Source organism: Athene noctua, chromosome 1 (assembly GCF_965140245.1).
Source record: "Athene noctua chromosome 1, bAthNoc1.hap1.1, whole genome shotgun sequence".
NCBI classification, from domain to species: domain Eukaryota; kingdom Metazoa; phylum Chordata; class Aves; order Strigiformes; family Strigidae; genus Athene; species Athene noctua.
In genome coordinates, this window is record NC_134037.1 from 42720002 (window position 1) to 42746622 (window position 26621).

The 26621-nt window shown below is 37.1% G+C and overlaps 1 protein-coding gene across 2 annotated transcripts in view; it reads right to left on the minus strand.

The window, feature by feature from the left end:
* Window positions 1-26621, minus strand: part of MDN1 (midasin AAA ATPase 1) — a 102476-nt gene that overhangs the window by 64506 nt on the left and 11349 nt on the right. For both annotated transcript variants that reach the window (XM_074896040.1, XM_074896039.1), the window contains exons 6-31: window positions 25569-25781; window positions 24205-24336; window positions 22605-22708; window positions 20748-20862; window positions 18791-18984; window positions 17614-17695; window positions 16836-16931; window positions 15675-15787; window positions 15025-15173; window positions 14861-14921; window positions 14107-14318; window positions 12540-12643; window positions 11443-11587; window positions 9959-10055; window positions 8279-8392; window positions 7513-7660; window positions 7233-7343; window positions 6241-6392; window positions 5572-5750; window positions 5001-5209; window positions 3753-3899; window positions 2862-3003; window positions 2611-2745; window positions 2396-2534; window positions 1298-1436; window positions 1075-1205 (exon numbers count right to left, since the gene is read on the minus strand). In XM_074896040.1, coding sequence (XP_074752141.1) covers window positions 1075-1205; window positions 1298-1436; window positions 2396-2534; window positions 2611-2745; window positions 2862-3003; window positions 3753-3899; window positions 5001-5209; window positions 5572-5750; window positions 6241-6392; window positions 7233-7343; window positions 7513-7660; window positions 8279-8392; window positions 9959-10055; window positions 11443-11587; window positions 12540-12643; window positions 14107-14318; window positions 14861-14921; window positions 15025-15173; window positions 15675-15787; window positions 16836-16931; window positions 17614-17695; window positions 18791-18984; window positions 20748-20862; window positions 22605-22708; window positions 24205-24336; window positions 25569-25781 — 3563 coding nt within the window. The remainder of the gene's footprint in view (window positions 1-1074; window positions 1206-1297; window positions 1437-2395; window positions 2535-2610; window positions 2746-2861; window positions 3004-3752; window positions 3900-5000; window positions 5210-5571; window positions 5751-6240; window positions 6393-7232; window positions 7344-7512; window positions 7661-8278; window positions 8393-9958; window positions 10056-11442; window positions 11588-12539; window positions 12644-14106; window positions 14319-14860; window positions 14922-15024; window positions 15174-15674; window positions 15788-16835; window positions 16932-17613; window positions 17696-18790; window positions 18985-20747; window positions 20863-22604; window positions 22709-24204; window positions 24337-25568; window positions 25782-26621) is intronic.

Sequence of the window (26621 nt, forward strand, 5' to 3'; positions counted from 1 at the left end):
TTACTGTACACTGAAAGCATTAGAAGTCTTGAGCTGTTACCTGTTTAAAAAGACGCTGCTTACTATCACTGTCAAAACAAAGAGGTTAACTGAACGTTAAGAAAGAATGATAGCTGCAATGATACAATGAAAAAAACCCAGCTTGCAACAGAGAGGTTTTGGATATGTTAATAAAAATGCTGCTAGTCATCTCAACATAATGGGTAATGGAAAAGACTAAAGTGAGGGATACTGCTGCAAGCAGATAACGAAATGAAATTTATATTTTATTATTTTTTACACCCACACAAGAGAGAAATAACAAGATTTTGTTTCTGAGATTTGACAAAATGCATCATTTTCAAAAGCTCACTGACAGGCTGAAAATATTAACATTGTAGATAGTAAATTGGAGATTTTACTTTTAGTTTTATTTTCCAACTTGACTCATGCTGTAAACTGTCTTCAGATACTGTTTAAACTGTTTCAGCTGAGCTAGGGTTTATGTTCTTTATTTCTTTATCCAGGGACATAATCCACCGAATAAAGTGATCCTTTCATCGTCTTATTTTTGTCCATGAAACAAATATAGCAATTTGAGTGCAGATCAGTCTGCAGCAGCACTATAAAACCAAATGGAAAGTAATGGCACCAACCGAAACATTCAAAACTAATGTAATCAGTGTACCAACGTATGTCAAGCAAACATATACATATCTGCTTTTTGATTGAAGTACCTTTTTATTTTTTCAGGTAAATGAAGACATCAAAACTTAGGCAAGACAAAGCTGTTTCATCTTGTCTTACCTCACAGTTGTAATTAAAATTACAAAGAGCAACAATTGTCTAAGTATTACTGTGATTAAAACTAGCATTTCTGACAGATGGATGACAATTAGAAAAACAAAACCAACTGGCAAAGAAGTTGAAATATGAACAAGGCCAGAGCTATTTGGGTCATTCTCTCTTTCAGTAAGAACCATGTGATTAAGAGAGCAGCTCACCCAGGCCAGGAAACAAGTGTGCCTAACGTTTATGTTTGCGTAATGAATAGAGACATTGAGGATACTTAATACTAACACATTTAAGACATACCTGTTAAGTCGCTCTAGTACAGAATCATCAGCTAAAGAAATCTCATCAAGGAGAAAAAAACCCTCCTCCTTCATTGCTAAAACAAGAGGTCCATCACACCACTCAAAAAGTCTAGAACCATCAGGCTCCTCCTAAGAAACGTGAAAGGAAGAGTCAGTAATAATCACTACTTTTTGCTTCTATGGTCACACTATCCAAACTACTATTGATGTGCAAGACGAACCTGGTCTCTTGACCTCTGTCTGACTGGTCTCAGTCCTCCCAGGAAGTCTGAAGTCTCCATATGCAAGTGGCAATTCACTGAGTATAGCTTCTGGTTTGCTAATGCTGCAAAGATCTGACAAATGGTAGTTTTACCACACCTGCAACAAAGTAAATTAACTGAAAGGGAGGAATAAAAAAAAACCCAAAACAATCATCTCACTGTGGACAGGATTCATCCTTTCATTGAAGAGCTATGACGTAAAGGCCTAGTATGCAACATGCCTCCTCCTCGTTTCCTTGAAAGAAACATACGCAAAGTGAAGCCATTTTTGGCACAACTGTTGCTGACTTACACAAGATGCCTATAATTAAATTTAAATCGATATCTGCATTAATGGATTACTGCAGGTTCAAAGTAAAATTTATTTCAGCCTGCCTCTACAGGTACTCAAGTAGCTTAATATTTCACTAAACTGAAGATGCTGCATGTCTAGACCAAATCTAAGTCTGAGGGAATAAACTGCCGAGTACCTAGAGTTCTCATTTATTACACTAAATAAGTCTAGTTCTCTTTTTTCTTGCATTTTTCTTCCCTTTTCTCCTACAAAAATTTGCTCTCCAAATTTATAACCAGCACAGAAGCAGACAGTATCTACTTCCACAACCTATTTTACAGCATATAAGGAAGTGTCAGGGAGAAGAAGTAGTAGCAAGGCTATATTCAAGCTCTTAAAACACGTAAAGTGAATGTACTCTCAAACAGAAAAATCTCACAGTGACCCAAAAGAAGCCTCTCCGGTGAAGCACAATGAGATTCTACAGGGCACCTTGTGAAAGGTGGGGACAGAAGTCAGCTCATTTCAATCTTACTACTTTTTATACAATTTCTGTGTAGCTATATATAATGAAGATAATCTCATTTAAAGACGTGTGCTGAAAGAGATACAATTGCTTCCTCTCAAAAGGGAGCTGTGAAAAACAGCAGTTGCAAGTCTGCCATGACAGAGGCTTAAACGTCCCAGATCAAAGCAGTGCTGAAGCCTGCACAATTGTTTTGTGTCTGACTCAGTGGCTGGGGCAGCACTACAAAGAACTGCATCATAAAAAGCAAGGTTACCCAGTGTCTCCCACCAGCAGTACTGGTTCACCAAACTCCAGGGCTCGTCCCACCAAAATAGCAAGTCTCCTCATCCCTTGAGTCCAGACAATATGGTTAAAATCTCTGTCCATCACTGACATCTGCATGGAGGATTTAGCTGTACAACACAAAGAAATCCATCAGCCTCAGTTACATCTAGAGAACTACAAGTGTGGTCCTTCTAGGAAACTCACTCAGTAACTTTTTGACGCTTTCCCCTGAGAAGAGAGACTCTGGATGTAGTTTTTTCTTGAAGTGTTTTTCAAGGACACTCTGAATAACATCCACCTCCTCCTGTTTCCTGACTCTGCCTGCCAGAAGCATAAAACCTACAAAACAGAGGAACAGATTACCTGGTTAATCAGCCACAAAAATTTATACTTAAGAACTAGGGTTAGAACGCAATTCTACAGACACTTTAAAAACCTGAGGTAGCAGGGCTCACCATCATTTGCTAAGTGCTGAAGCCAGTCATACTCCTTCTCCAGCTGTTCTGCCAATCTGTACCTTTCAGCCCAGCGAAACAGATCCCTCATGGTAATGAACCCATGCTTCCCTGCAAACACTGTCGAACCTCTGCGGTAAGACTGTCACAAGAACAAAACATGAGCCATTTTTCATGAACCTGTCCAAATACTTAAAGCAAAGCTAATCAAAGCTGTCTTATGTAATGCTTCAAACAAACTATGAAAAAAAAAGTCTAGTACAGTCACAACTCCCAGATGCAAATTACCTTTAAGGAGGTATTTGATAAGTACCAGGAACAAAATAATATAGATAATAATAAATAAAAATACTAAGAAGAAAATAGGTATCTGGAATAAATAAAAACCCAAGCAAAAGATTAGGCTTTACACCAAAACATATGTTAGCACTTTGAAGTGTGCTCTGATTTGTGCTGCTGCAATTGCCTTTAAATACAAGACAGTCTTAGCTACATACAAAGTGTTAAATGCCTGTTTAACACAGGACTGCCAGAACACATCCAAAATTATTGCTTAAAAAAAATACTGAATTTAGCATGACCCAAAGACAGCTACAAATCCAATACTGTACTTTGGATCCAGAGCAAGGGATTATTCTATACATCAAATCCCAAGGCCTTTGGTTATTCATTTTTCTGCTGCTAGCTTTCTCTCAAGTCTGACACCACCTTCCCCATTCTCTATCCTAACCACTGAACTAAGTACTCTGGTGGGTTCTCTTCCATCAATTATAGTTTAAGTTTTCAAATATCTGTCAGTTAGCAACACCTCCCTCCAAGAAAGGAATTTCTATTACTTTGTGCTGAAGTACATTTGCATGTCTTCTACAAAGAGAAGAAAGATTCTCATACTTGCAGGTCTAACATGACTTTGACAAGCTTGCTGCAATAAGAAGGTGGCAAACTGCATCGCTTGTGAAGGATGGTTTCCAGTTCAGCACTTGGCAGTTCATCAAAATGCAGTTCCACAAAACGATTTCTGAAGGCTCTGGACAAAACCTAAAATATGAGAACATACTACTGCTTGAACTTTTTCCTTTGATATTCCTGATGTTATGTATCTTCGCCTACACATCCAAAGGTAAAAAGGGTAGTGTCATAGCATACAAATTAGCACACAGACAGAAACATTGAAAGCAAGCATAAGAGACAGTCTGTATGAGGACAAGAGCTTTAAAACCTGTTGTGTCTTAACCATGGTAGGCAGCTAAGTACTGAACAGGCACTTGCTCACTCCCTCTACAGTGGGATGCGGGAAAGAATCAGGACGGTAAGTGAGAAAACTTGTGCGTTGAGATAAAGACAGTTCATTGGTAAAACAAAAGGTGCGTGCACAAGCAAAGCAAAATTATCAATTCATTCACCACTTCCTATCAGCAGGCGGGTGTTCAGCCATTTCGAGGAAATCAAGGCTTCATTATAAGTAATAGTTATATGAGGAAACAAATACCAAACAAACTCCTCTTGCTCCTTCTCCTCACAGTTTTTATTGCTGAGCATGACATCGTATGGTCTGGGATATGCCTTGGGTCAGTTGGGGTCAGCTGTCCCAGCTGTGTCCCCTCCCAACCTCTTGTGCACCCCCAACCCACTCGCTGGTGGGGTGGGGTGAGGGGCAGAAAAGGCCTTGACTCTGTGTAAGCGCTGCTCAGCAATAAGGAAAACATCCCTGTGTTATCAACACTCTTCTGGTCCCAAATCCAAAACACAGCACCATACCAGTCACTATGAAGAAAATTAACTATTCCAGCCAAAATCAGTACAAAATGGACATCAGTAGCTTAAATCAAATCTCTGCTCCAGTGCTCTTGAACAAGATGCTGAGTCAAATATAATATACATGAACTCCAGTTCAGTAAAAGCATTTAAATCTCAACTACACAAAATGAATTAGAAATTTGGTACCTGCAAAACAAGCAACTAACCTAAACAGAACCCAGCTGTACTGAAAGTTAGTCCACAGCCACCTCAACTCTCTACCTCAAGAGTTTCATGTTAATTCTGTGCCATGCATCAGAAAGTTTTCACATCACACTTCTATGTACAAGAGAGATTCATTCCCTAGACTTGTAGCTACTCAGAGGAAGAGATCACACAAACCTTTCTGCCACCATAGAGTCCTGGGGGATTCTGTGTAGCAAACAGCATGAAGCGAGGGTGAGCTTTGACAACTTCCTGGGTCTCTGTAATGAACAGTTCTCTGTTATCATCCAGCAAACGGTTGAGAGCCTCGAGAACATCAGTGGGAGCCAAATTCAATTCATCTAGAACAATCCAGTAACCCTTTCGCATTGCATCTATGAGAATGCCTTGGAGGAAACAGAAAAACAATCATAAATATCGAACAAACTAAATCTAAAAGAAGCATCCATTCAGATACTTTTAGCAACCAGTTTTCACTCAGTATAAATGCTAATCCAGAGATGGAAGCAACAGTATTAATTTGTTTAATTATCTTCTGTACGTCCAATAGGACAAGTACAATGAGACATACATGAACGCTTAAGAATTCACTGAAATTCGCATAAGCGGTTATTGTTAATATGCAACTACTGACTTTAGGACAAGTCATCTCTACACTGTCATCAAACAGATGAGTTAAGCATAAAAGAAGAAAAAAAAGCAGTGAAGTGAGACAGGAATTTGGAGTAAACATAATATATCCACCCACCTTCCTTAAATATCAACTTCCCAGAGGTGTCCGATGTATAACAGCCAATATATTCCTGGATGTCAGTGTGCTCATGGTTGTTAATCCGTACACAATGATTCCCAGTAGCAGCAGCCAGCCAGCGAATTAAACTGGTTTTACCAACAGAGGTCTCTCCTTGAATCAGTACTGGATGAGTCCTAAAAGGGATAACCAAAATAGTGGTTTAGAAGCACACAGCGTATGTTTCTCATACACAAGATATCAAGATTATTTGAAATTTTCACAGATCTACATCACCAAACTACATTACCAAAATATCACCACTTAATTCGCTGGGAGTATCCAATATGATACACTAAGAGGGGAACATAAGTAACTGTACACCCAAGTTCTAACTGCTACCCTTGAAGCTTTACATGTCAGTGTGAAACAAGCAGGTTATTCTAACTGCAAATTTCTAGATTATCATTTAAATAAAACTAGGTATGGCAGTAAAATGGTTTAAGGAGACAAGAAACACATGTATGTATGTCAAGCCACTGTATAATGAAAAGTTAAATGTAAAGTAGAAGGAAAATAGACATTACTCATGCCAAACAATGAAGGCTAGACAGGTACCAACAGGTCAGGCCCAAATAAACAACTTTAACTTTGTTTTATTTAATGGAAAAGTTGAAAGAGACTTACCCTGCAGACACAACTCTGGCAATGTCTTTCAGATTAAGCTTAACTGAAGGGGTTAGCACATAAATCTCATCTACAGCAGGTTCTTTATCCCCAGCTGAAATCCAGTATCCTTCTATAAGTACAAATCTCCCTCCTTGGGGTTTTGGTATTTGCTAAGGAGACACGACAGAAATAACAGATTATACAAATGGGTTTCAATTTGCTAATGAAGACAACTACTGTTACACACCACTGCAATGTATTCTGTAAAAAGTCGTTTTAAATTAATCCCCGAGCACTCCTGCAGTAAACACTGTGCCCTTGTCACAGAACACAAATTACAGGAAAAGCCTGACCGGATTATTTCAAGGTCATAAAGCAAGAATCTTTGCCAGTGCCATGAAGATAAAAATGTCTCAAGACATTTTAGCACTGAATTTTGAAGTACACTTCCAAGCAGGAAACTGGCTTTTATCTCCTTATATTCATACATGTTTTCTAACATGCAGGACTTTATTCTGAAATAAATACCTATCTCTTGCAACTGGCTTCCCCAATCCACCTGCCCAGTCCCCCATGCAAACTCATGCTGGGCTCCCAGCACTAGTGAGATTCTTCTTTTCCCATTAGAGACAAAGCACAGATGTTTGCTTTGCATCTGTATGTTCTGCATTCGGAGTCTAAAAATAAAAAGCCTGTGAAAGCTCCTCTAAAAGTCCGTGAAAGCTTTACAGTTGGAATAATTGTATTAAGCTGCCCACACTCCACAGTGATGTAATTATTCAGACTTCCACATTTTTTCAAATTAACAAATAGACTAGCTAACATATGGGCATTTCAAGCAGAAGTAAAAACCTACAAAGGAGAAGTATTATTTTTTTCCTAGTTCTTATCTTTACAACATAAAAAACTGAACTGTGAGAAGGAAACGTAGAGGAAAAAGGCAGAGAAAACAACTCGGAATAAATTCTACTTCGAATACTAAACAGCTCTGTATAGGCTTTGTTACCTACCTGCTTGAGAAGGCTTTTGATGTTGCCAGAGACTATATGCTGGCAAATTAGCTTTTGAACTACTGGGTGAGAACCTCTGTCAAGCTGTGTCAGGAAACTCAAACAGAAGCCCTAAGAAGAATAATTATTTTCAGTGATAAAATGAAAAATCATTAGGAAAAAGACCATAAGAGAATAAAGAATCATTTCTGTTCAATACTACAATTAGAAGAGAGGATTGTCTTTTACCCAGTCTTTGTAGTGAATACACATTGAAACAAACCCCAACACAGGTAATCACCTCATACAGCGAACGTGGTATGCTGCTACATGGATTAGATGCTGCAAACCTCAATGCTCTGCAAAGTGTACGGAGACTATAGTGAGGTCTATGGCCAGTTCCATCCACCAGCTTTGTTTCTGCTTCCTTTCTCACAGATAAATAAAAACTGCAAAAATAAAAGAGTTACATAGAGCTATTACTGATCAGATCATTGTTCTAAGGAGTGAAACACAAAGTATGAAGACTTAAGCTTATCTCCAACTGCCACTTTTTCTAAAAGCTCCAGGTTAGGAAAACCATGCCAAACTCTGCCATCTGTACAGTCAGTGAAGCAAAGCAATAGAATATTTTAGAACCGTATTTTTTGAGAGAGCTTGATATACAGAGAATGACTATAAACTCGAAGTGTTCTAAACATGTAACTGCTCTTCAGGGTAATGCAGTGAAACAGTATGCCTTAAACTAGGAGAAAGAAAGGTAACAATAAAACACACAAGACTTGCATTGGAAGGATCTACAGAAACAAACCATTTTAGTGTCTCAAGTGGGAAAGAGGACTGCAACAATGCTTTTTAACTGGTGCCACCAAGAAAGCAATTCTGCATAAGAAAGAGTCAATCTCGTCCCCACAAGTACAGACACCTTCAGAACAAAGGGGGTGGATGCCTACCCTCTCCTTTTTCCTAAGACTATGCAAACTCTTGCAGAAGGACCATTAGTGTTTTCCAAGTTTCTTTTTGTGACTTATTCCATCAAGGATTTGAAGAGATTACAACCAACTTACTTCACAATTCCTTGTACTGTATTTTTGTTCACATTCAAGCCTCTCAGATAATCCATGATAAGAACTTGCAAGTCTCCTTCATTTTTCAATTCTTCTACATAAAGTTCAGTAAACCTGTAAGAATCAAATCAATCCATAATGCTCAGATGCTCAGACATTTGACCACATTAAAACAAGTTATATGATTCTCATAGTACCTAAAATATAGAATTTTGTAAGCAACAGAATACTGACTCGTCAAACTACCTAGACTCAAGAACCAGAGTGATAAAAAAAAGATATTACTAATATTTTCAAGTAATTTATCTGAATTATATTCACTAGAGTGAAAATGAACAATTTGCAATAGATATGATTTGCAATAGATTATGGCCTGAACTCTGAGCACAGACACAGCAGGAGCACTTTTCAAAATGGACTCTTTAATGATCTCTGTTTTAAAAAGTGGACACTTATGAGATATCTCCCATTCCAATTTTGTTATGACTAGCATGTCCAGGTTGTTTTCTACTTTTACAAATATCCAGCTCAGCAGTGATAAAATGAGAAAACTTGACTATAAGCAAAGGAAAATTAGCAGCAAAATATGTACTCGGCAAAGTTCTAAGTATCTTTAAATACGTCAGAGTGTTTCACATTTAGTACACTACACCCTGGCAGCTCTAGTTAACCCATATTTTCTAACCGTTAGTCCAGCGTATTTGCATCAGGTGTTGAATACGAGTTTGCAGCCCTTCTGTACCATGCATTACAACTGCAGACAATAGCCCAGGACACACCACAGCAAACCCAAAACAATTGAGGGGTTAACTTCAGAGGGGTGGATATTTTTGACAAATGCAAATACAGATTCATTTAAACTTAACAAGCCATGCTGAAGCTGAAGTTTCCTTTCTTCTGTATTATACTCACTCTTTCCTTTCAGTACTAAGCCAGGAGAGCTAACAGCAATAAAACCTTACTTTGCCACTGACAACTACAAACGACTAGTTACACACAGTCAGTGCATCTCGACAGTCTTGCACAGTGTTTATGAATCTGGTAAGGGACTATACACTTGCAACTTCTGTTACTCATGAGGGAAACTGCATCAAATACAAGCAGAATAACTTTGCATTGAGGAATCAGTAGTACTGAAGAATGGATTTGCCACCACTCCAATTTCCTGGCCACAGCTTCAATATTTGAAGATCACACATCAAATATTTGGAATGTCACACCATGCTCCACCATGTAAACCACCTTCCTTCTGAGTGAACAAGGCTGGATATACAGCTTTTAGCAATGATCATCAACACTTCCGAGTTATCACGAGAAAGGCTGCTGAACAGACACAAAGCACTTGTCTTTATTATCCCCATCAGAAACATAAACTGCTGCAGTAGCATTCCCAGGCACTGACAGCTTAATTGTAAAGAATGATCATCCCCCTACCCCCAGTGACAACACTCTACACTACTGCCAGACCATTTGTTCATGCTCAGCAACTTTACAGAATTATTTTCCTGATGTTATTTAATGAAAAGCCTTCACCTTGCTGTGGAAAGGACCTCTCAATCTGAGTACAGACTTATATCCTCAGGCTTCAAATAAGGCATTCTTCACTGTGTCAACTGAAGCTAGTTAAACTTGGAAATAGACAGTGATTAAGTATTTTGTCACAGAATCATTATTTTCTACCTGTTTCTTATTCCAGGAGGAAGATTTCTCTTTCCAACATCTGTAGCTGGATTCATGCATGCAAATAAGCGAAAATCAGGGTGACGGACAAGAGGCTCTAAAGGAAAACAGAAATAAAAGACATAAGGTTAATGCTAAACAAAGGATATTTATCATGTTAAATGAGGTTTATTTCATCTAAGTCAGTCTTCTACTATTGCACTACTCAATTTTCTTAAAATGCCAGGGTGAAAAGTTTTTAGGCAATAAACTCTTGCTAATTTTATCAGAAGTATCTCTGCATCTTCACAACAGCCACAGGCAAGTGAAACCCTGACTTTTATTTGCACATAGCAGGATATTTTAACAACACAAAATATTTCAAAAATTATATAAACCCTAACTTAGAACTCCTTTTGTCTCTTTCAGAACAATGGCCAGTGCTTCCTTCCGCCAGGAAGAAAACCCAGCCTAGGAAGCTCATACAACACTTGTCTATCTGTAGCTTCAGAAAACAATATTCTGCAATTGCATTTTTCACCTTTACATCTGTACTGGGTCTGGCTGGGAAGGAGTTAACTTTCTTCACAGCAGCCCTTGTGGTGCTGTGAAAACACACCAATGTCTTGGCTACTGCTGAATTGTGCTGGCACAGCATCAAGGCTTTCTCTTTTTCCCCACTCTGCCCTTCCTCCCCCAGCAACTAGGCTGGGAGTGAGCAAAAAGCTGGGAGAGAACACTGTTGGGACAGCTGACCTAAACTGGCCAAAGTGCTATTTCCTGCCATGTAACATCATGCTCAGCAATAGTAACTGGAGTAGAGGAAGAACAGGGTGGTGATTTTTGTCTTCCAAAGTGGTTGTCGCTTAAGAGACTGGCTGGACTTTAGTCTGCTTGTGGAAGCTAATTAGTGACTGGTTTGTATCATTTGTTTCACATCAGTTTTATTGGTTTTGCTCTTCCTACTTTCTCCCCTCATCCTCCTGAGGGGTGATGGGTTGGGAAGAGTGAGTGACAGCTGTATGGGTGCTTAGCCGCTGGCTGGGATCAACCCACAAGGGTTCAGAAAAAACAAAGGTATTGTACACATATTTCTAACTAGACAATATATTTACAGGATCGGTGAAAGACAGTAATTCTACAGTAGCAACCGAATCTCATGTCCCATGCTCTTATCTGTCAAGCTAACCATCTTTATTTAAAAAAAAGTTACACTCCTTCAAAAGTCTTCAGAGACAACAATGTTTACTGAGGGCACTAGAGAGATCTGCTCCTTATAAAGTCCAAAGAGGCAAAGTTTCTGCATGGTGAAATCTCCTGAGCCACAGTGAATCAAAACTCCCACTTCTTGAATAAAAGAATGAAGTCTAGAAAGAACATGTTATTCTCTTCTGCACACATTCTTTTTAATAGTAAATGTTCTCAACTTATTTTGAGCCATATAGGATAGGGAATTCAACTAACTGGTTTGCAAGGTATAGCATAAGCAAGCACAGAAATAGTACCTGTGTCTCCTCTGTCTAGTAACACCAGCGACCCAGATGATCCTTCCAATAAGCCACTCAGACACTCTAAAGTCTCTGCTGCAGCCAAGTTAATTTCATCCAATAAAATCCACTCTCCTTTTTTTACTGCTTGTGCCAGAGTACCCTAAAAATAAGATCGATTTGTTAATCACGTCACCAGCAATGATGTATCAGCTGAAGCATCTGTGTACTGGAAATACTTGTTCTGTAGTCTATGGGTTGATTAGACAAATGGCAATTCCAGACCTTTTACAGAAACAGCAGTTTTACTGCTCTCCCTCAATAGTATCAATTATTTTGCAAGTCACAGAACAGTTATCACCATTATCAGTTGCCATTTAGACTGTCTCAGAACAGAATTAAGGTCCCTTATTTGTGCAATGCTGCCTATCAGCGATAACTATCACTGTGGTGCATAAGCTTCGTTGACACCACCATGAGAATAAAGACAGTTAATCTAAAGAAATCCAAACAAAGACACAAGCAGTATTACATTCCTCAGGGAACTATATCTTATTAATTATAACTATACTTAAGTCAAAGGTTCATACAGCCATATTTTAGAAAAAGGACTGGTCAACATTTTACATATTTTACATAAAATTTGAGAGCATATATCCAGACTAACAGAGTGACAAGGAACAAACACACATAAACCATCACTGTTTCCCTAATCACACTTAATGTCATTAGAATATTATACCATGGGTTTGAAACATTTAAAAAAAAAAAAAAAAAATCACTTCTAGATATACAACACTGATTCTTAATATTAAATCCTCTCTAGGCAGATGGGTCAAGATGATATGACATACTGCTCATACTCTTTTATCATAACAGTCCTAATTCCTATTATACAGCATTGAATTAATGTGTTACCACAAAACATTCTCCCACTCCGCATCTAACCACCGCCTCCTTGAAGTAGCACACTTCATTCCTCAGAGTTAGCATGGAACAAGTTTTACTTCATAGCAGGATTCTTGCCAGGAAGTTATTTATATAATACTGATTGCAAAGTCTTTTAAATGCTTCTCCTTAATCTTTCTAGCATCAAAATGCAAATCTCTAAATACCTCAACAAATGCAAATAGCAGAGCATTTTCTGTCATTTTCATCTGTTGATGAGCATGATTCAGTTTAAGACCAAATGCCTCCCACTTTTCCTTCAGTGGTGAGCCTGTAAGAAAAAAAAAAAGCTTTTACCATCAGAACAACGGCATAAAAAATGTTTAACAGTGTTTTAATCAAGCTTTTTCAAGGAAGCGATACAAGAGTAAACTTGGCTGAGCAAAGACAACATTCAAGTTCTACAGATGACATCTCATGAATTAAAAATAAATAATTTTTGCTGTTTTGTTTTTGGTTGTTTGGTTTTTTGTTTCTTTTTTCTAAAATTTAGATGAACACTATTGACATATGGATACAGATAATTTGCTATTCACTCCAGGATGTCCTAGCTTAGGAACAAATACTTATGCTGTGCTTAGTTCCAGCATGACTGTTACCAATCTCCAACTCCCAGAGACAGAAAGAGACATCTCAGAAAAATAAATCCAAATTTACAAACCTTATGACAGAACAGATTAAGAACGAACACTTCAGCATCAGTAAAGCCACAGTTGCTTATCAGTTACGACATTGTTCACTGCACTTATTTCAGTTATTTGTTTAAAGTCACAGCCTGAGGTATATGCAGCATAATAATGACTTCAGTCACTAGCTTTACAGGTTACAGATTTTAGCTTGTCTTTATTTGAGGATTGCCAATATTTGCAACAAGGAGTCTTTAAAACCTCTTTTTTTTTTTTTTTTACATTTGTAGGCATTTATTTTAATATCTGTATATTCAGAGATACCAGTTAAAAGAATAGGGGAGCCAAAATTCATAATTAAGTTTACTTGGCCCACCCTGAATGTAAACTACAAGCTCACTTGTTCAGCTGGTCTAGAAACAGAAACCACCCTGTGCAAGGCAAAATATCAATATTGCCTCTGTCCTGAATGAGTTGTGAAGTATAAAACAAGAAAAACTGTTATTTGGAGACAAAACCACAATGAAACAAAGTAAAGCACTGGGCAAATCAGCATCACTGACAGTGAAACCAAGCATTCATCAAGCTCTTAAAAGTCATTACCACCCAAAGAAAGCTATTACTTTGGGTTTGTGCTTTTTTGGTGGTTGTTTTTTTTAAAATAGGATGTATTTGTGAGACCTAAGGAGGTTCCAGGATTCAAGAAAGTACAAAAGGATTCAAATGAAATAATGACACAAACAACCAGGACTGTTTACTAACACGGCAAGTGCTGAGTGGAGATCGGATGTCAAAGGCACCATACGTCAGACAAGCCAATCTTCACACTGTCAGACATAGCTAACAGCAGTAACGAGTTCGAAACAGGAGAAAAAATAACGAAAAACAAAACACAAAAAACTATTCTAACAGTGTTTTTAATGTCTTGTTGTAGACAGAGAATGCATTTTTCAAAACCAGAAGATGTAATAATGGGAGAATTAAAAAAAACCATAAAAATCCACCCATAAACAAACCCAAATTCAAGGAACAAAAAATTCACCACTATTTATCTACTCCGCAATGGTTCGCCACTAATGATGTGTGTTTGATCAGTCTGAGCTCTCACCAGATGCATTTTCTTTCGCTTCCTTATTAACAGCAGATTTATGAATATGCTGCATTAGTTTTAGCAGATCATGCCAGCGTTTCTGTCTGTAGCAGGTCTGAATGTGTCCCAAGAATGTTTGATTTTTCTTCCTAGAGAATGTCTGAGAAAAGAGTTCTTCAAAAGACTCTCGCAGAGGTAGCCAGATCAGCCTGTTATCCACAGGCTTGTAACTGAAGAGAAGCAAAAGAGTAATTACTTATTTGTGACACAGGAACTAGCATCTGTGAATGAAAAAAACTCCGTTACTGAAACAATATTATGCATGAAGGAATCCTGGTTTCAGAGTTGTACTCAACTAACAAAGTAAAATTGCACATATTTAAATGCACCTTATGCAGTGATTGTATAAAGACAGGACCACCCTGATAAGTAAAATATTTTTACTACTACCAACCAGTATGTCCAATGAATATATTACATCATATTTATATTGAACAGCTAATCCATTTTTAAAGAGACTTTTTACAGATTGTAAAAGGGTTCTGCTTTTAAATTACTTCATCACATACAGATATGCAGACAATTCAGTGAAACTGCCCCTGCTCTTCAGCAAGGACAAGGAGGTTTCAGCATGCAAGCACATTTCTTAAGACATTTATGCTATTACTATGATACAGATACGTGGAGACAACACAACTACTATACATGTGTTAGAAGCTTGTTCCGATACTGCCAATTTGTTATGCAGAACAAACAGTAGTCAGTGACTCACCCCCCTAAAAGATCTGCAGTGTCACTTTGTTGGTTCATGTTGACAACCCTCAAATGGTGTCCTTGAAACAGAAATAGAAAGTACCATCAACTTGTAGGGATTTTTTGTTTGTTTGCTGTTTTTTAATTCATCTTCATACAGGTTAGTCTTCAAACTTTATTTACCTGTAATATGAGCAAGATACTGAACAGCTGATGTTTTGCCAGTTCCCGTTTCACCAACCAAAAGAACAGGCTCTCCTTTGACAACACAAACTGCAAGCTGTTCAATCAATACCGCAGATGGTCGTGTGCCAGCAAAGGTTTGTCTTGCTCTGAAAAAACAAGGGAAGCAACTCAAGCCCCTGATCTATCAAGGAGGTAATTTCAATTTTACCTTTATTATTTTGGAGGAGTGGTGGAATTTAGGAATTTTTTTTAAAAAATTGAATATAGGTTTGGAAAAATTTAGTTTCAAGGTGCCCATATAAGATACTTATTTTTCTCAAGATACAACCTAGAAATTCAGGGCTTTCAAAGAATGTCTTGGCCAGTGGAGCTAAGGCCACAAAAATCTCCCTTTATAGAGATAGATTCATCAAAATCTTATAAGAGCTGTGGATTCACACCGCTTTGAAGAAATTCTAGTTTAAGAGAAGCTGAAAATACCCATGCTTTGACAGCCTTAAAGATACACAAGGTAGAACTCAGATCAATCATCATGTTTCTTTCATTAGAGACTATCCAATTTGCATTTTTTAAGACTGTGACTTCCAATCTCTTCTATTCCACCACAAAAGTATTTCGATTCACATGGAAGCTACAAGATATTCTACCTTTGCACAGTGAGAGCCTGGGTTTGTTTCTTCACGAGACGCACTCTTCCAACAGAGACATCTTGTTCCCGTATTAGAATTTCCGGTTTATAGAGTTCACAAAAGAACTCCACCTGTGAAGAAAGCATCAACATTTCCAATTCTAATCTTGCCTACAACATCCCAGTAAGAACACCCATGCCATGCTACCAGTATTGTTTTGCAGCAAGCTAATTTTTCATGGTAAGATTTCATATTTTGCAGGATTTACATACTTGTCACCTAAAATACCAAAGGACCTCAGAAATGTTCTTGTCTATGCAAACAGCATCTTATAGTTTAATAATTTGCTAATGGGTCTATGCCACTATATTTCTACTTCATGTACTTCCATTGTAGTTGAACTACATAAACTTAAACCTGGGAACAGTTATCTTAACTAATAATAAACAAACAACATCCCTCAAAAAAACCTTGGTAAATATCTGTGTAAAGAAGGATATTTCGCCATTGGCAGAGCATAATACATTCCTGTATTGAAACAATGCAAAGGAAGAACAAATAGAAAAAAACATAGAAGTTTCAGGGATCTGTCTGTCCACACAGCTGACAAGTTTTTCCATCTTGAAGTAACAAAGGAGGGAATTTTCTTCGCAAACTTTTGCAGTCAGAAGTAGCTGATAAAGTAATGACTTAGTTTAACTCTGCATAGAGATACATAGTGAGTTACTATTCTCTAAAGAGGTACTTGATTTTGGAATTAATTATTACAGAACAAGTAGTAAGGAAGTTTATGTTTCTCTCTGATCTCTTTGTTTAAGTGATTAAAGTTCTCTGTAACCACCAAATTAACAACAGTCTTTACTGCATTGTGCATCTAGCAGTATCACGTGCTTAGGCAACTGTGCTGTTCCAACTCTGATCCTTCTTTTGCATGATGAGGCCATTTGCAATCTGCTCTAAAATAGTTTCACTGGAATTTTCAGAGAAAAAAATGCAGCTGAAAATAAAACATGAGAAAAAAGTAGATCCCGGGATAGTACAGAAAGCAAAAAAAGTGTTTGGGACAGAGAGGTAGGCATAATTTTTAAGAAAAATAGCAGACATTTAAATTTATCACTAGAAAAATTGCAAGTTACAGACTATTACCAATAAACATCATGTTAATATAGCTCAACATACCTTTTTCTTGGAAATGTTTAGTTTGGTTCCAATAACTTTTGCCATTTTCTCTCTGCTCCCTTGGTTGGACAGCATAGCTGTGAAACAGTCTAATGCCTGTCAAGAGGAAAACAAACCAACTTCTTCAATATACATTTTCTATGATATAATCTGACAAGCACGATCTTAATTTACAAAAGCCTGAATGCAGTCCAGCCATGGTAAAATTATTTCACTGTCCACAGATCAAGTTAAACAATGGAGTTTAAAAAGTTGTAATAAGAACTTCTAAACGCTGTAGTGTAGTGAGTTTCTACTGAAAGTAAAAACTTTTCAATGCCCAGTCACAGAAGCTATTTTTAGATGAATGGACCAAAATGTAGAAGGAAGTAACAGTGTAAGGTGTCATGTCTTAAAACTATCAAACTGATGCACATCTGAAAAATTCCAAACCTGGAACGTAAATTGATGTATAGGAAAGTATGAAAGAAGCCTCGTATTACAAGAAAAAGATCTTAAAACCTTTACTCTTAGTCATATGCAGTCCAATCTATCAGTTAAAATTATGTTGCAGCATGTTGTTTTGTATGACATTAGTAAGTCTGGACCGGCTTTCAGCACAACTTTCCTAGTAGTAAAGAAAGCCTCCAACAGACAAGTCGCAAACATTCCAAATACAGTCCAATTGCTTCAAACTAAACGTAAATTCCCATCTCACATTCCCAAATAGAGTATTTTAAGGTTTGTGAGACAACACTAGAATGTGGTTAAGCAATTTCTGGATTAAGTCTCACCGCACCTCCTGAAAAATATTCACTGCTGTGGTTGAAGAATTGCTGTCAAAGTTGTAAGCAATCCTGCTGCACCAATTCAGTAAGTCTCTAAAAAGAAAACCAAAAAGATTCTGTATAATCAAGACAAAACACTAGCACCTTCTTAAATGTTGATCTTATGTCATTAGCTCACCTTCTGACAATTGCACGTTTAGTTGTGCAAATTGTAGATGGGAAGACACATATAAATAGGATGCTAATTCTAAAGAGTAGCTGAGCTCATAAAGCCCAAGAGTTACTTTCAGACACATTGCTTAGAAACAGATAATACGTATTCCATTAAACCATAATTAATTATGAAATTGAAAAATTGAAAAGCAGCAAGTTTTCATCCAGAAAGGTATAAAAAACTATTTTTTCAAGATACTGATTCCTTATCAACAACAAAATCTTCTGAAAGTCAAGAAAAAGAAACATCTAATTCTAGAAAAACAACTGCTGTTTTCAAAATAGTGTCATTCTGGTGATTCACAAAAATATTAGATACTACCCACACCTAGTATTTACTGACTAATTCACAAAGCACTACTGGTTACAGAAATTCCACATGAGAAGAATTGACACTTGGTATGAGAGGAAGAAATAACTGATTGTCAAGCTGCATTTCATAATAAAAATTCTAAAATTAATAGTACACACTACAGATCTGGTTATTTTCAGTCATCTGTAAGTTAGAATAGTGTGAGTGTCTAATATGAAATTATCTAAATAAGCAAATATACATCATTGCTGACAACATTGTCTACTAGTTATTGTGAGAACATTATACAGTACATTTCAGTTCTTAACTAGAACCGATATTTTGTGTCACAGTGAACTGAGTAGTAATCCATATGGCTTAATACCAGTGCAGTACCACATATGACAAAACCTATGCTTTTTCCTCAAAAAGAATGGCATAGGAAATCCTAAATAATTCAGATTGAGATTTTTTTAAAGATACATTATTATTTTAAAATGAAATAGATTTTCCCATTTTTTATGAAATTGCAGTTCAATTATTTATTACTATTTTAAGTGGTGTGATATGTAGTTATCACTATTTAAAAAAACAAAAACAAAAACAAAAACAAAGATAAACCCTTCTATCTCTGCAGCTAGTTGACTAAATTTCCTTCTCACAAACATGTAAGAAAAGACAACCTTAGAGATAGTTCTCGTCCTTCCAGATTTGGTTTCTTATTTTCTGATCTTGATTCTGATGACTCTTCTGGCATGTGTCTGGATCCAGAAGCACTGTTTTCTAATGCCTGGTACTTGTCTCCCGTAAGGTGAATATAAATGTCTAGCAAATGATCAGTTACAAGAGCAAGGTTGGGGTATCTCCTTTGAAGAACCTGAAAAAAGAAAAAAACAAAAAAAACCTCCAAAACAAAATCTTTAGCATTGGAAGAAAGCCACCAACTCCCCAAATTTTAAATAGTATACATTTCAATAGCTACTCCAGCTATCAAGCTGCATGCAACCGCTCTCTTGAAATCTCTCATTTGAAGAGAATAAAAATTATTGTGACTTGTACGATACTGATGTGGATGCTAAAAGTGGATTTTGTCAACTCAACCTCTACTCCAATTCACTTAACACATTTGCACAAACACCAACAGGAAGAACAAAAGGCACATTCACCCCAAATCACAACCAATAACAGAAGTTCTTACCTCCTGGCTTTTTATGACTGAAATCTTTTGAGCATTCAAGTTGTCTAGTCACTGCGCTGACAAAGATACATTAAGGGGCTAATTTTTCTTCTGTAATTTCCTTTCAGCTCAGTTCTCCCCACTAAAGCTTGCCAACCAAAATAAATGCTTCCGAAAAATAAGCTTTCCACAGATACAGGCCAGGAACACTGGTCCTTCCTTGCCAGACTGACTTTTAAGATTAACCAGAAGAACATGAGTCTATTTGCAAGACAAGCAAGCAGATGGTTTCTAAATACCACTGTCTCTTCTTCTACTACTACAGAATCTTACAGTGTTTGATTTATTTATTTTTGTGACTTGAGGTACAAAGTTACAAAAATTTATAATAGAAAGAACCTAGTGGTGACACATTTAGCTTCACAAAGCTTCCTTTTTAATTAACGTTTTGACAGCCAAGCTTTACTTGTATATTGGTCCTTTCTGGAGGTCATCTTCGACATCAGTTCAGACAGATAGCCTTTTTTAATACTGCAACTGTGAGCTTCCTGGAATTTCCTGCCCACATGGATCTATTCGTAGTAGAAGCAGCTACAGCACACAAGCATGCATATCTCCAGCAAACTGTCTGCAGAAGCCTCCCTGTGTATCTATTTGCTTCTCCTCCAAAAAGATCTACAAGTACGAAGTAAGAGCTGTTCTTGAACCACTCCTAACAATTAGCTGACAAATAACAAAACGGAAAAATACACAGATATTTAAGGTCACTCGTAACTGTGCTGACTGCTGAACAAGTCCCACAGAGTAAATGAATCCTATTGAAAAACTACCTTCTTTATTCTAGAAAATTCAGAACTTTCTCCTCAACTCTTCTGCTATTAGAGACTATTCACTCTCCTTTTCCCTTAGGCAAGGCTCTTTTAAAATCAGATACTATTCTGAGCTCTAGATCACAAGGAGAATACCCAGAGAATTCTATTTTCATTTAAGCCCTAGGCTCCTTTAATTTTTTGGAAGACTACACAAAACAAACATTCCCTAGAGATGCTAACAAAAGATGGTAACAGAAATAGTTATTTGTAATTGATAACTGACCAACTATTTTTCATCTCAAAGCTTAGAACTCAGGATTGAGAATAAGCTCAATTTTCTTTTTCTTCTTTTTCTCTGTTTTTAAATGTCTGTGGGCTACGAAATGGCAAAGTAATTTGATTCTTAAGACGCATTCAAAGCAGAACTGTGTTTGCCCAAGGCAAGTTCCAGGAATCTTTGTCCAATTCACTTCAAATTTTCCTGACAAACTGCCCATTTACTTCAAAATTGGCAGGATAAATCTGAAATGATACGGGTGTATTGTGGAACTTGGAGATAAAAACAAGGATCAAATTTATTACTGAAAAACATTTATAACCCTTAACTGAAACAATTATTCACATGCCACAACAGAGCAACACACACCATACCTCCTTGAGTTCTCCTTTGCTCATGTTATCCAGATGTATTTTGGTCCAATATTTGTCCAAGAGAGCAGCGTGGCTGCTTTGCTGCCTGTACCAACCTCCGCCACAACTGAATATTCTAAATCAAAACAACATGAAGAAACACAGCATATTGTGTCTCGCTGAAGAATTCAACATTTACAGTGCTTTCCTGTGCATCAAAGAACATGTTACATACTGCTTCTACAGCGTAATGCTCATGCATAGATCACCCACTGTTTGTCACTATACTGTCACTCACTCTACCTTGCCTATCTCTGCTTTTCAAATTATGTTCTTTTACCACAGTGTTTTTTCCCCCTGTAGTACAAAATCTCCTATGAGATACTTGCAAAAAGACTGACAATTAGTTAAGTCTATCAGAAGCAACATACAGAATCCTTTCTAAAGAGAGGAGTGTGACAGAAGTAGCTTAGAAAGTATCTTCCACAGATCCTAAAGGATCTGTGCTTTACTGCAAAGATGCAGGAAAAGCATCTCCAGTGCCTATTCCCTTCCACAGTCTTTCCTGTTTATTTTTCCTCATTCTTCAGTCTCACGCTCCGTTCCATCATGTATTTTGGTCTGGGGTTTTTTCGTTTGGTTTTGTTTTGGTTTTTTGGGGGGTTTTTTTACTGCACAAATAACTACGCAGCCATGTGTTATACCCACTGTGGAAGTACCCTTGCATGTGCAAAGCATTAGATAGTGGGTTTGTGGTTTGGACTCTGTTTTCTGCTGGTTTTTAGGTTGGTCTGGGTTTTGGTTGCTCTTCTGTGTCTTTTTTTAAAAAATAATATTCCACAGCTGGAAACTGCAACAGACTTACTGAATCTGTTCTACCTAGCCCAATGGAAACTATAATTTGCTGCTATACAAACTGTTGACAAAATATACAGAAGATGATCTTAGGAGACGAGTCAACCAAAAGACAGCTGAATCCAAAAGACTCAATTCCAGAAAAAAATAGATCAGATGAATCACAGAAAAAAACAAATTTATGGAAGGAAGACAAAAGCAGGAAAATTTGTTAAAGAATTTGAAGTAAACTACAAAACATTTGAAAACCATGTAACCATTCCCCTTACAGGTATCCTAACCTTTAATCTCGATATAATATTATGTCTTAATACACAAGAAGACAATTTGACATCTGATGCATGAGCCATTACTACAGTGAAGTAAACAGGAAGAGTACCTTAAATCTTTTTCTGGTTACAAAATATTACAGCCATCTGTATTGACACAAGACTTTCACAAACCAGATTTTCTTAAAAAAATTTTTCCCTCTGTTTCTTTATCTTATTATAGATGCAGGATTCAGTTACAATTATTCATGAAACTCTTTAAAAACAGTATCTTCCAGAGAACACATGTATACAACTGCTCAAGGAGGTGGAACACAAAAAACAAAGCCCAGAAAATCAATCATCCAGTAGTCTGCCAATTACCCCAAGACCAGCAAAACTAAGAAATATTTTACACAGGCACTGTTAGAACTAGCAAGTCAAGACACCTTGTGAATATCAGTCATAAACCTTCTTCACACAGTAACTCCTGAGAGTGGTATTTTGTTTTGTCAAGAAGCTGGTTTCGTATGGCTCCCCCCAGTAAGTTTCATTCCTTCAGCCTTGATGAAGTGACCTTTCTGTACAAAGACTGGATTCACCCAGTACAAGGCTGCTCTACAAAGAAAAAATTCCTTTCACAACTTCTATCACTTCTACTGTTTCTTAATTGGAAATTGCTAAAATACTCCTGCCCAAGTACCTTGTACTTCCTGTCTTTGACTTAAAAATAGGATATCCATGCTCTTAACTTCATTTAACTTTACAAGCCTACCTCCTGGTCGCAAAAAACTGGAATCCAGACGCTACTTTTAAACAGTCACCACGACCAGGGATCAGCAACTCTCTTTTTTCCAAAAGAGGAATCAGCACAGAGATCTGGGAAGAGAAGAAAATTTATAGAACTTTTTTTTGGTGAAACCGTAACACGCATCCACACTCATTTCACACTTGAGATGCTAGAGCACTTTGACTGAGCACCGCTACCTTGTCAGAAAATGCAGTTCCCATAGACTGTACTTTCAAGTGATGCTAAGAGGAACTGCAGAGTTGCCCATAATATTAATCAGCAGTGGAAGTCACAGGTGTAATGCTTACCTATCTTCTTTCTTCTATATCCAGATTTAATGATAAGACAACAGAAATAATAGTCTTTACACTGCAAGTCCAAATCAAAACTATTTATTTTGAACTGTCAAATGAATTATTAGACATTTTAACATCAGAAGCCTTATTTTCTTTATCTGTCTAAACGAAGATGACCTGCATCTTAAAAAATGTCAATTCTCAAACATCAACATTTTTCAGTGTATACCCTGCTATGCCCAGGAGAATTTGGTATCTATTTAAAGAATCTATCCTTCCATGCAGAAGGACAGTAATAATGGTGGAAAGGAAAAAGGGAGGTAGGACCACAATCATCCCCCAGCACAGAGGGAGGCAAGCATGGTGACTTTGATATGGAGAAAGAAGACAGGATGCCTGCAGGGCAGGCCTGAAGAAAAGGGAGATGAATGCAAAATACTACTCAGGGCACGCTGAGTGCAAGGAGCTGAGTCCACAGAAGCAACTAAGTGCATGACCCTCTGACAGTGAAAAAACTCTCTAGTATATACAAGCAGTATTTCTTGGCTTTCCTGTAAATTCCCTGTATTTATTTCAGAAGCCTAGAACCCAATAAACAAACTGTCAGATTATTTAGTCACACAAAAGATGCTCTACAGACAGATATGAAAGAAAACAACTATCTGCAGAATGTCCAGGAGGCCTATAGAGCAAAACACCTCTATGGTATCATTCTTGTCGAAGACGTGCTTTCAGCAGCCATCACTTCAAAAGGGAAAGATGACAGTCTGACTAGTTGTTCTGGAGCTGAAAATGGGAAATGTGTTAAAACCTACACTGCTTAATGTAACAACACATTTTTAATATCCAAGCCAGAAGTAAGAAATGTGTAAGAAAAAGAAAACAAAACCGAGCCAAAAAACCACACAACACTGAAAAAATTCTTATTAACAGCACTGCACTAATACAATGGCGCTGTATTAGAGTGGTGCTGTGGTGTTTGGGGCCACATTTGTTTTCAAACATTAAAACACGATTTAAAAGACCCATAGATCATGATCAGTGTCAATTCAAATCTTCAGAGTGAAATTTGCCATCAGAGGCAGTGCCATCACTACTCTAAAACAATGACAAAAACTAATGCAGTGTGCAGATATGTGAATGAAGACAGACAAGTTAATGCTTTCTAACCCCTTTTAAAGGGGTAGTATTTTCAACATACTGCTGCAGAACTCATGGGGATTAGACTCCAAAAACTGCTAGTATGGGCCTTAAGACCAGTACCTTACAGTGAACATGAACCTACATACCACATCCAGAGGAGCATAATCAATATCCTCCAGAAGTATCCAATGACCTTTGGTAACAGCTTGTGTCAAGGTTCCAGGCTGCCATACAAACTCCCCTGGTACATCTGTACAACGATACATACCAAGCAGCGTCTATGAAGGAAACAATCAGTGAATTAGAGACCTACTTATTACATCCCTTCAATACTCAAGAGTAAAAACTTAATACACCAACTTTGGTAGTTTTTGTAACACTTATTTAGCCTCCACATTACTAAACAATCCATCTGGGAATATCCGCCCATCAGTACACCTTTTAAAATTAAAAAAAAGTTACACCCCTCCACATGGTAACGTAACTGAAACATAGTAATTAAAATAAACAAGGTAAGTGAATTTACAGAGCTATACCACCATAATTAACAATTAACAACAATTAACAGTATAACATACAAAACTGTCTAGGGATGCACTGAACATTTTTTACATTTTTGAAGTCTGTCACTAAGCTAGGAAGAAGAATTGTAAAGCAAGTTATTCCAAGATACAAAACCAGTCAAGTGTTGCTTCTCTGCAAAATTGTAATTTCCACATTTAAGCATTCCTTAATTATTTATGTACGGTTTCACTATTACACGTTTTGTACCTTGAACTTTACCACTTCTCAATATGTCGGTCTCACTCACAGATGTGAAAAGATACTCTTGTGGAGAGCCATTGTGAGATGGTGAAATCAGCTGTTCTATGCAAGTAAAGAAGGTGCTTATGTATCCTCATAAAAACTTTAAGATAGCACTTCTGGTAGAGACTAACCAGAGCCAAGCCACATAATTCAATCTCAAAAGTTATACAAGAAAACACAGAAAAATGTGAAATTACCTTCACTTCTTGTTTTATCTTTACAGCTAAGCCTAGATCACTACTATTTAAGTTGAAGTGTCCTCAACATCCCAGGACCCTACTTCATCTCACCTTTACTACAGAAGGCTGGCATCCGATGAAACTGACATTAGACTACTTAAACTGACATATGTCCATACAGTCTTTGGCACCAGCTTGAGTCATCTTAGAATCTTTTTTTTCCCCCAATACAAATTAATTTTTTTCAATTAAAAAAAATCAGTAAGGCTCTTCCACATAGAAAAACCCTGACAAAACATTAATTGAATGAAACAGATACAGCACAATTATGCACAGAATTTAAAACCTATGGAAGCTTAACTGATTTTTCTTAATATTTATTTACTCTCATCAATAGTAAGACCAATACTATAGTGTTGGGGATTGCGGGGTCTTTGGGTAAAAAACTAAACATTATCTTAAGTTCATGCTTTAAATAAAAATTATGTCTGATCATCCAACCATAAAACAACTTCATCACTTACCTTACTATCAGTTTGATCCCCAAGCTGAACTTTCAAAATATGAGGAGGATTTGTTCTTCCTGTAACAGCTGCTAAATACTCAATTAAAGAAGTTTTGCCACATCCTATTGGTCCTTCCAATAAAACAGGACTCTGATATGCTACAGCAATAGCAAGATTTTGAAGATTTGTGAAGGCAGATTCAACCAAAACAAAACGGCTGATGTTATTTTCCTATTCAAACATAAAATTTGAGTTACTATGCTGAAATCATTACTTTTTCACAAGTTGTACAATACAGAACAATTAAGAAAGTAAGTCTAACAACTAGAAAATTTTGGCCTGCAGATCTGTCACCACATATCAAATAAAATAAAGGGTTCTAAAACTGTATTTAATGACAGATATTAAAATAGATCTTATCAAAAACCTATATAGGTGAAACACTTAATCAAGTATATGTATGATTTGCTCCCAAAGGGAGTTCACACTAAGTTGTCAGTACAGGCACAGTAACTGTTCAATGATAACACATGTCAATCAAATACTATTTGCAATGTAACTGAAACTAAGTCATCAGAATGGATCCAAATCACAGGACAAATCAACCAGCAGTTAGATTTAGATGACACAAGAATGAGTACTAACTGTTCCATTTACTTCTTCCTGCACACGTCAAAGTATAAGATCATCAATTCAGTGCATGAAAAAGAGGTAAATTCAGTAACATTTTTATTTTATTCAAAAGTGCAATGAATGTGGTTTACTGAATGGTAATTAATCAATGCTGCAGATACTCTCCAGATATTTTGACTCTGCTACAGTCACTTATATATCAGTATATGTCACAAAAATTAGTGCTTTCCTGCCAGAAGGCAGAGAGAAAAGAAACCAGAGTACATACTGCACCAAAACAAGTATATTTACATTTGTTCTTCTTTTCAGATATAGTTTCATGTACTTCTCTAGTAACACTGCTAGTTTTGTTCAAGAATACCTGTTTTCCCTCAGTTAGCTCCTACCTCTTCATCAGACCTTCTCAGCTGTAACTGGAACCTCCCCAGTATAACTGGA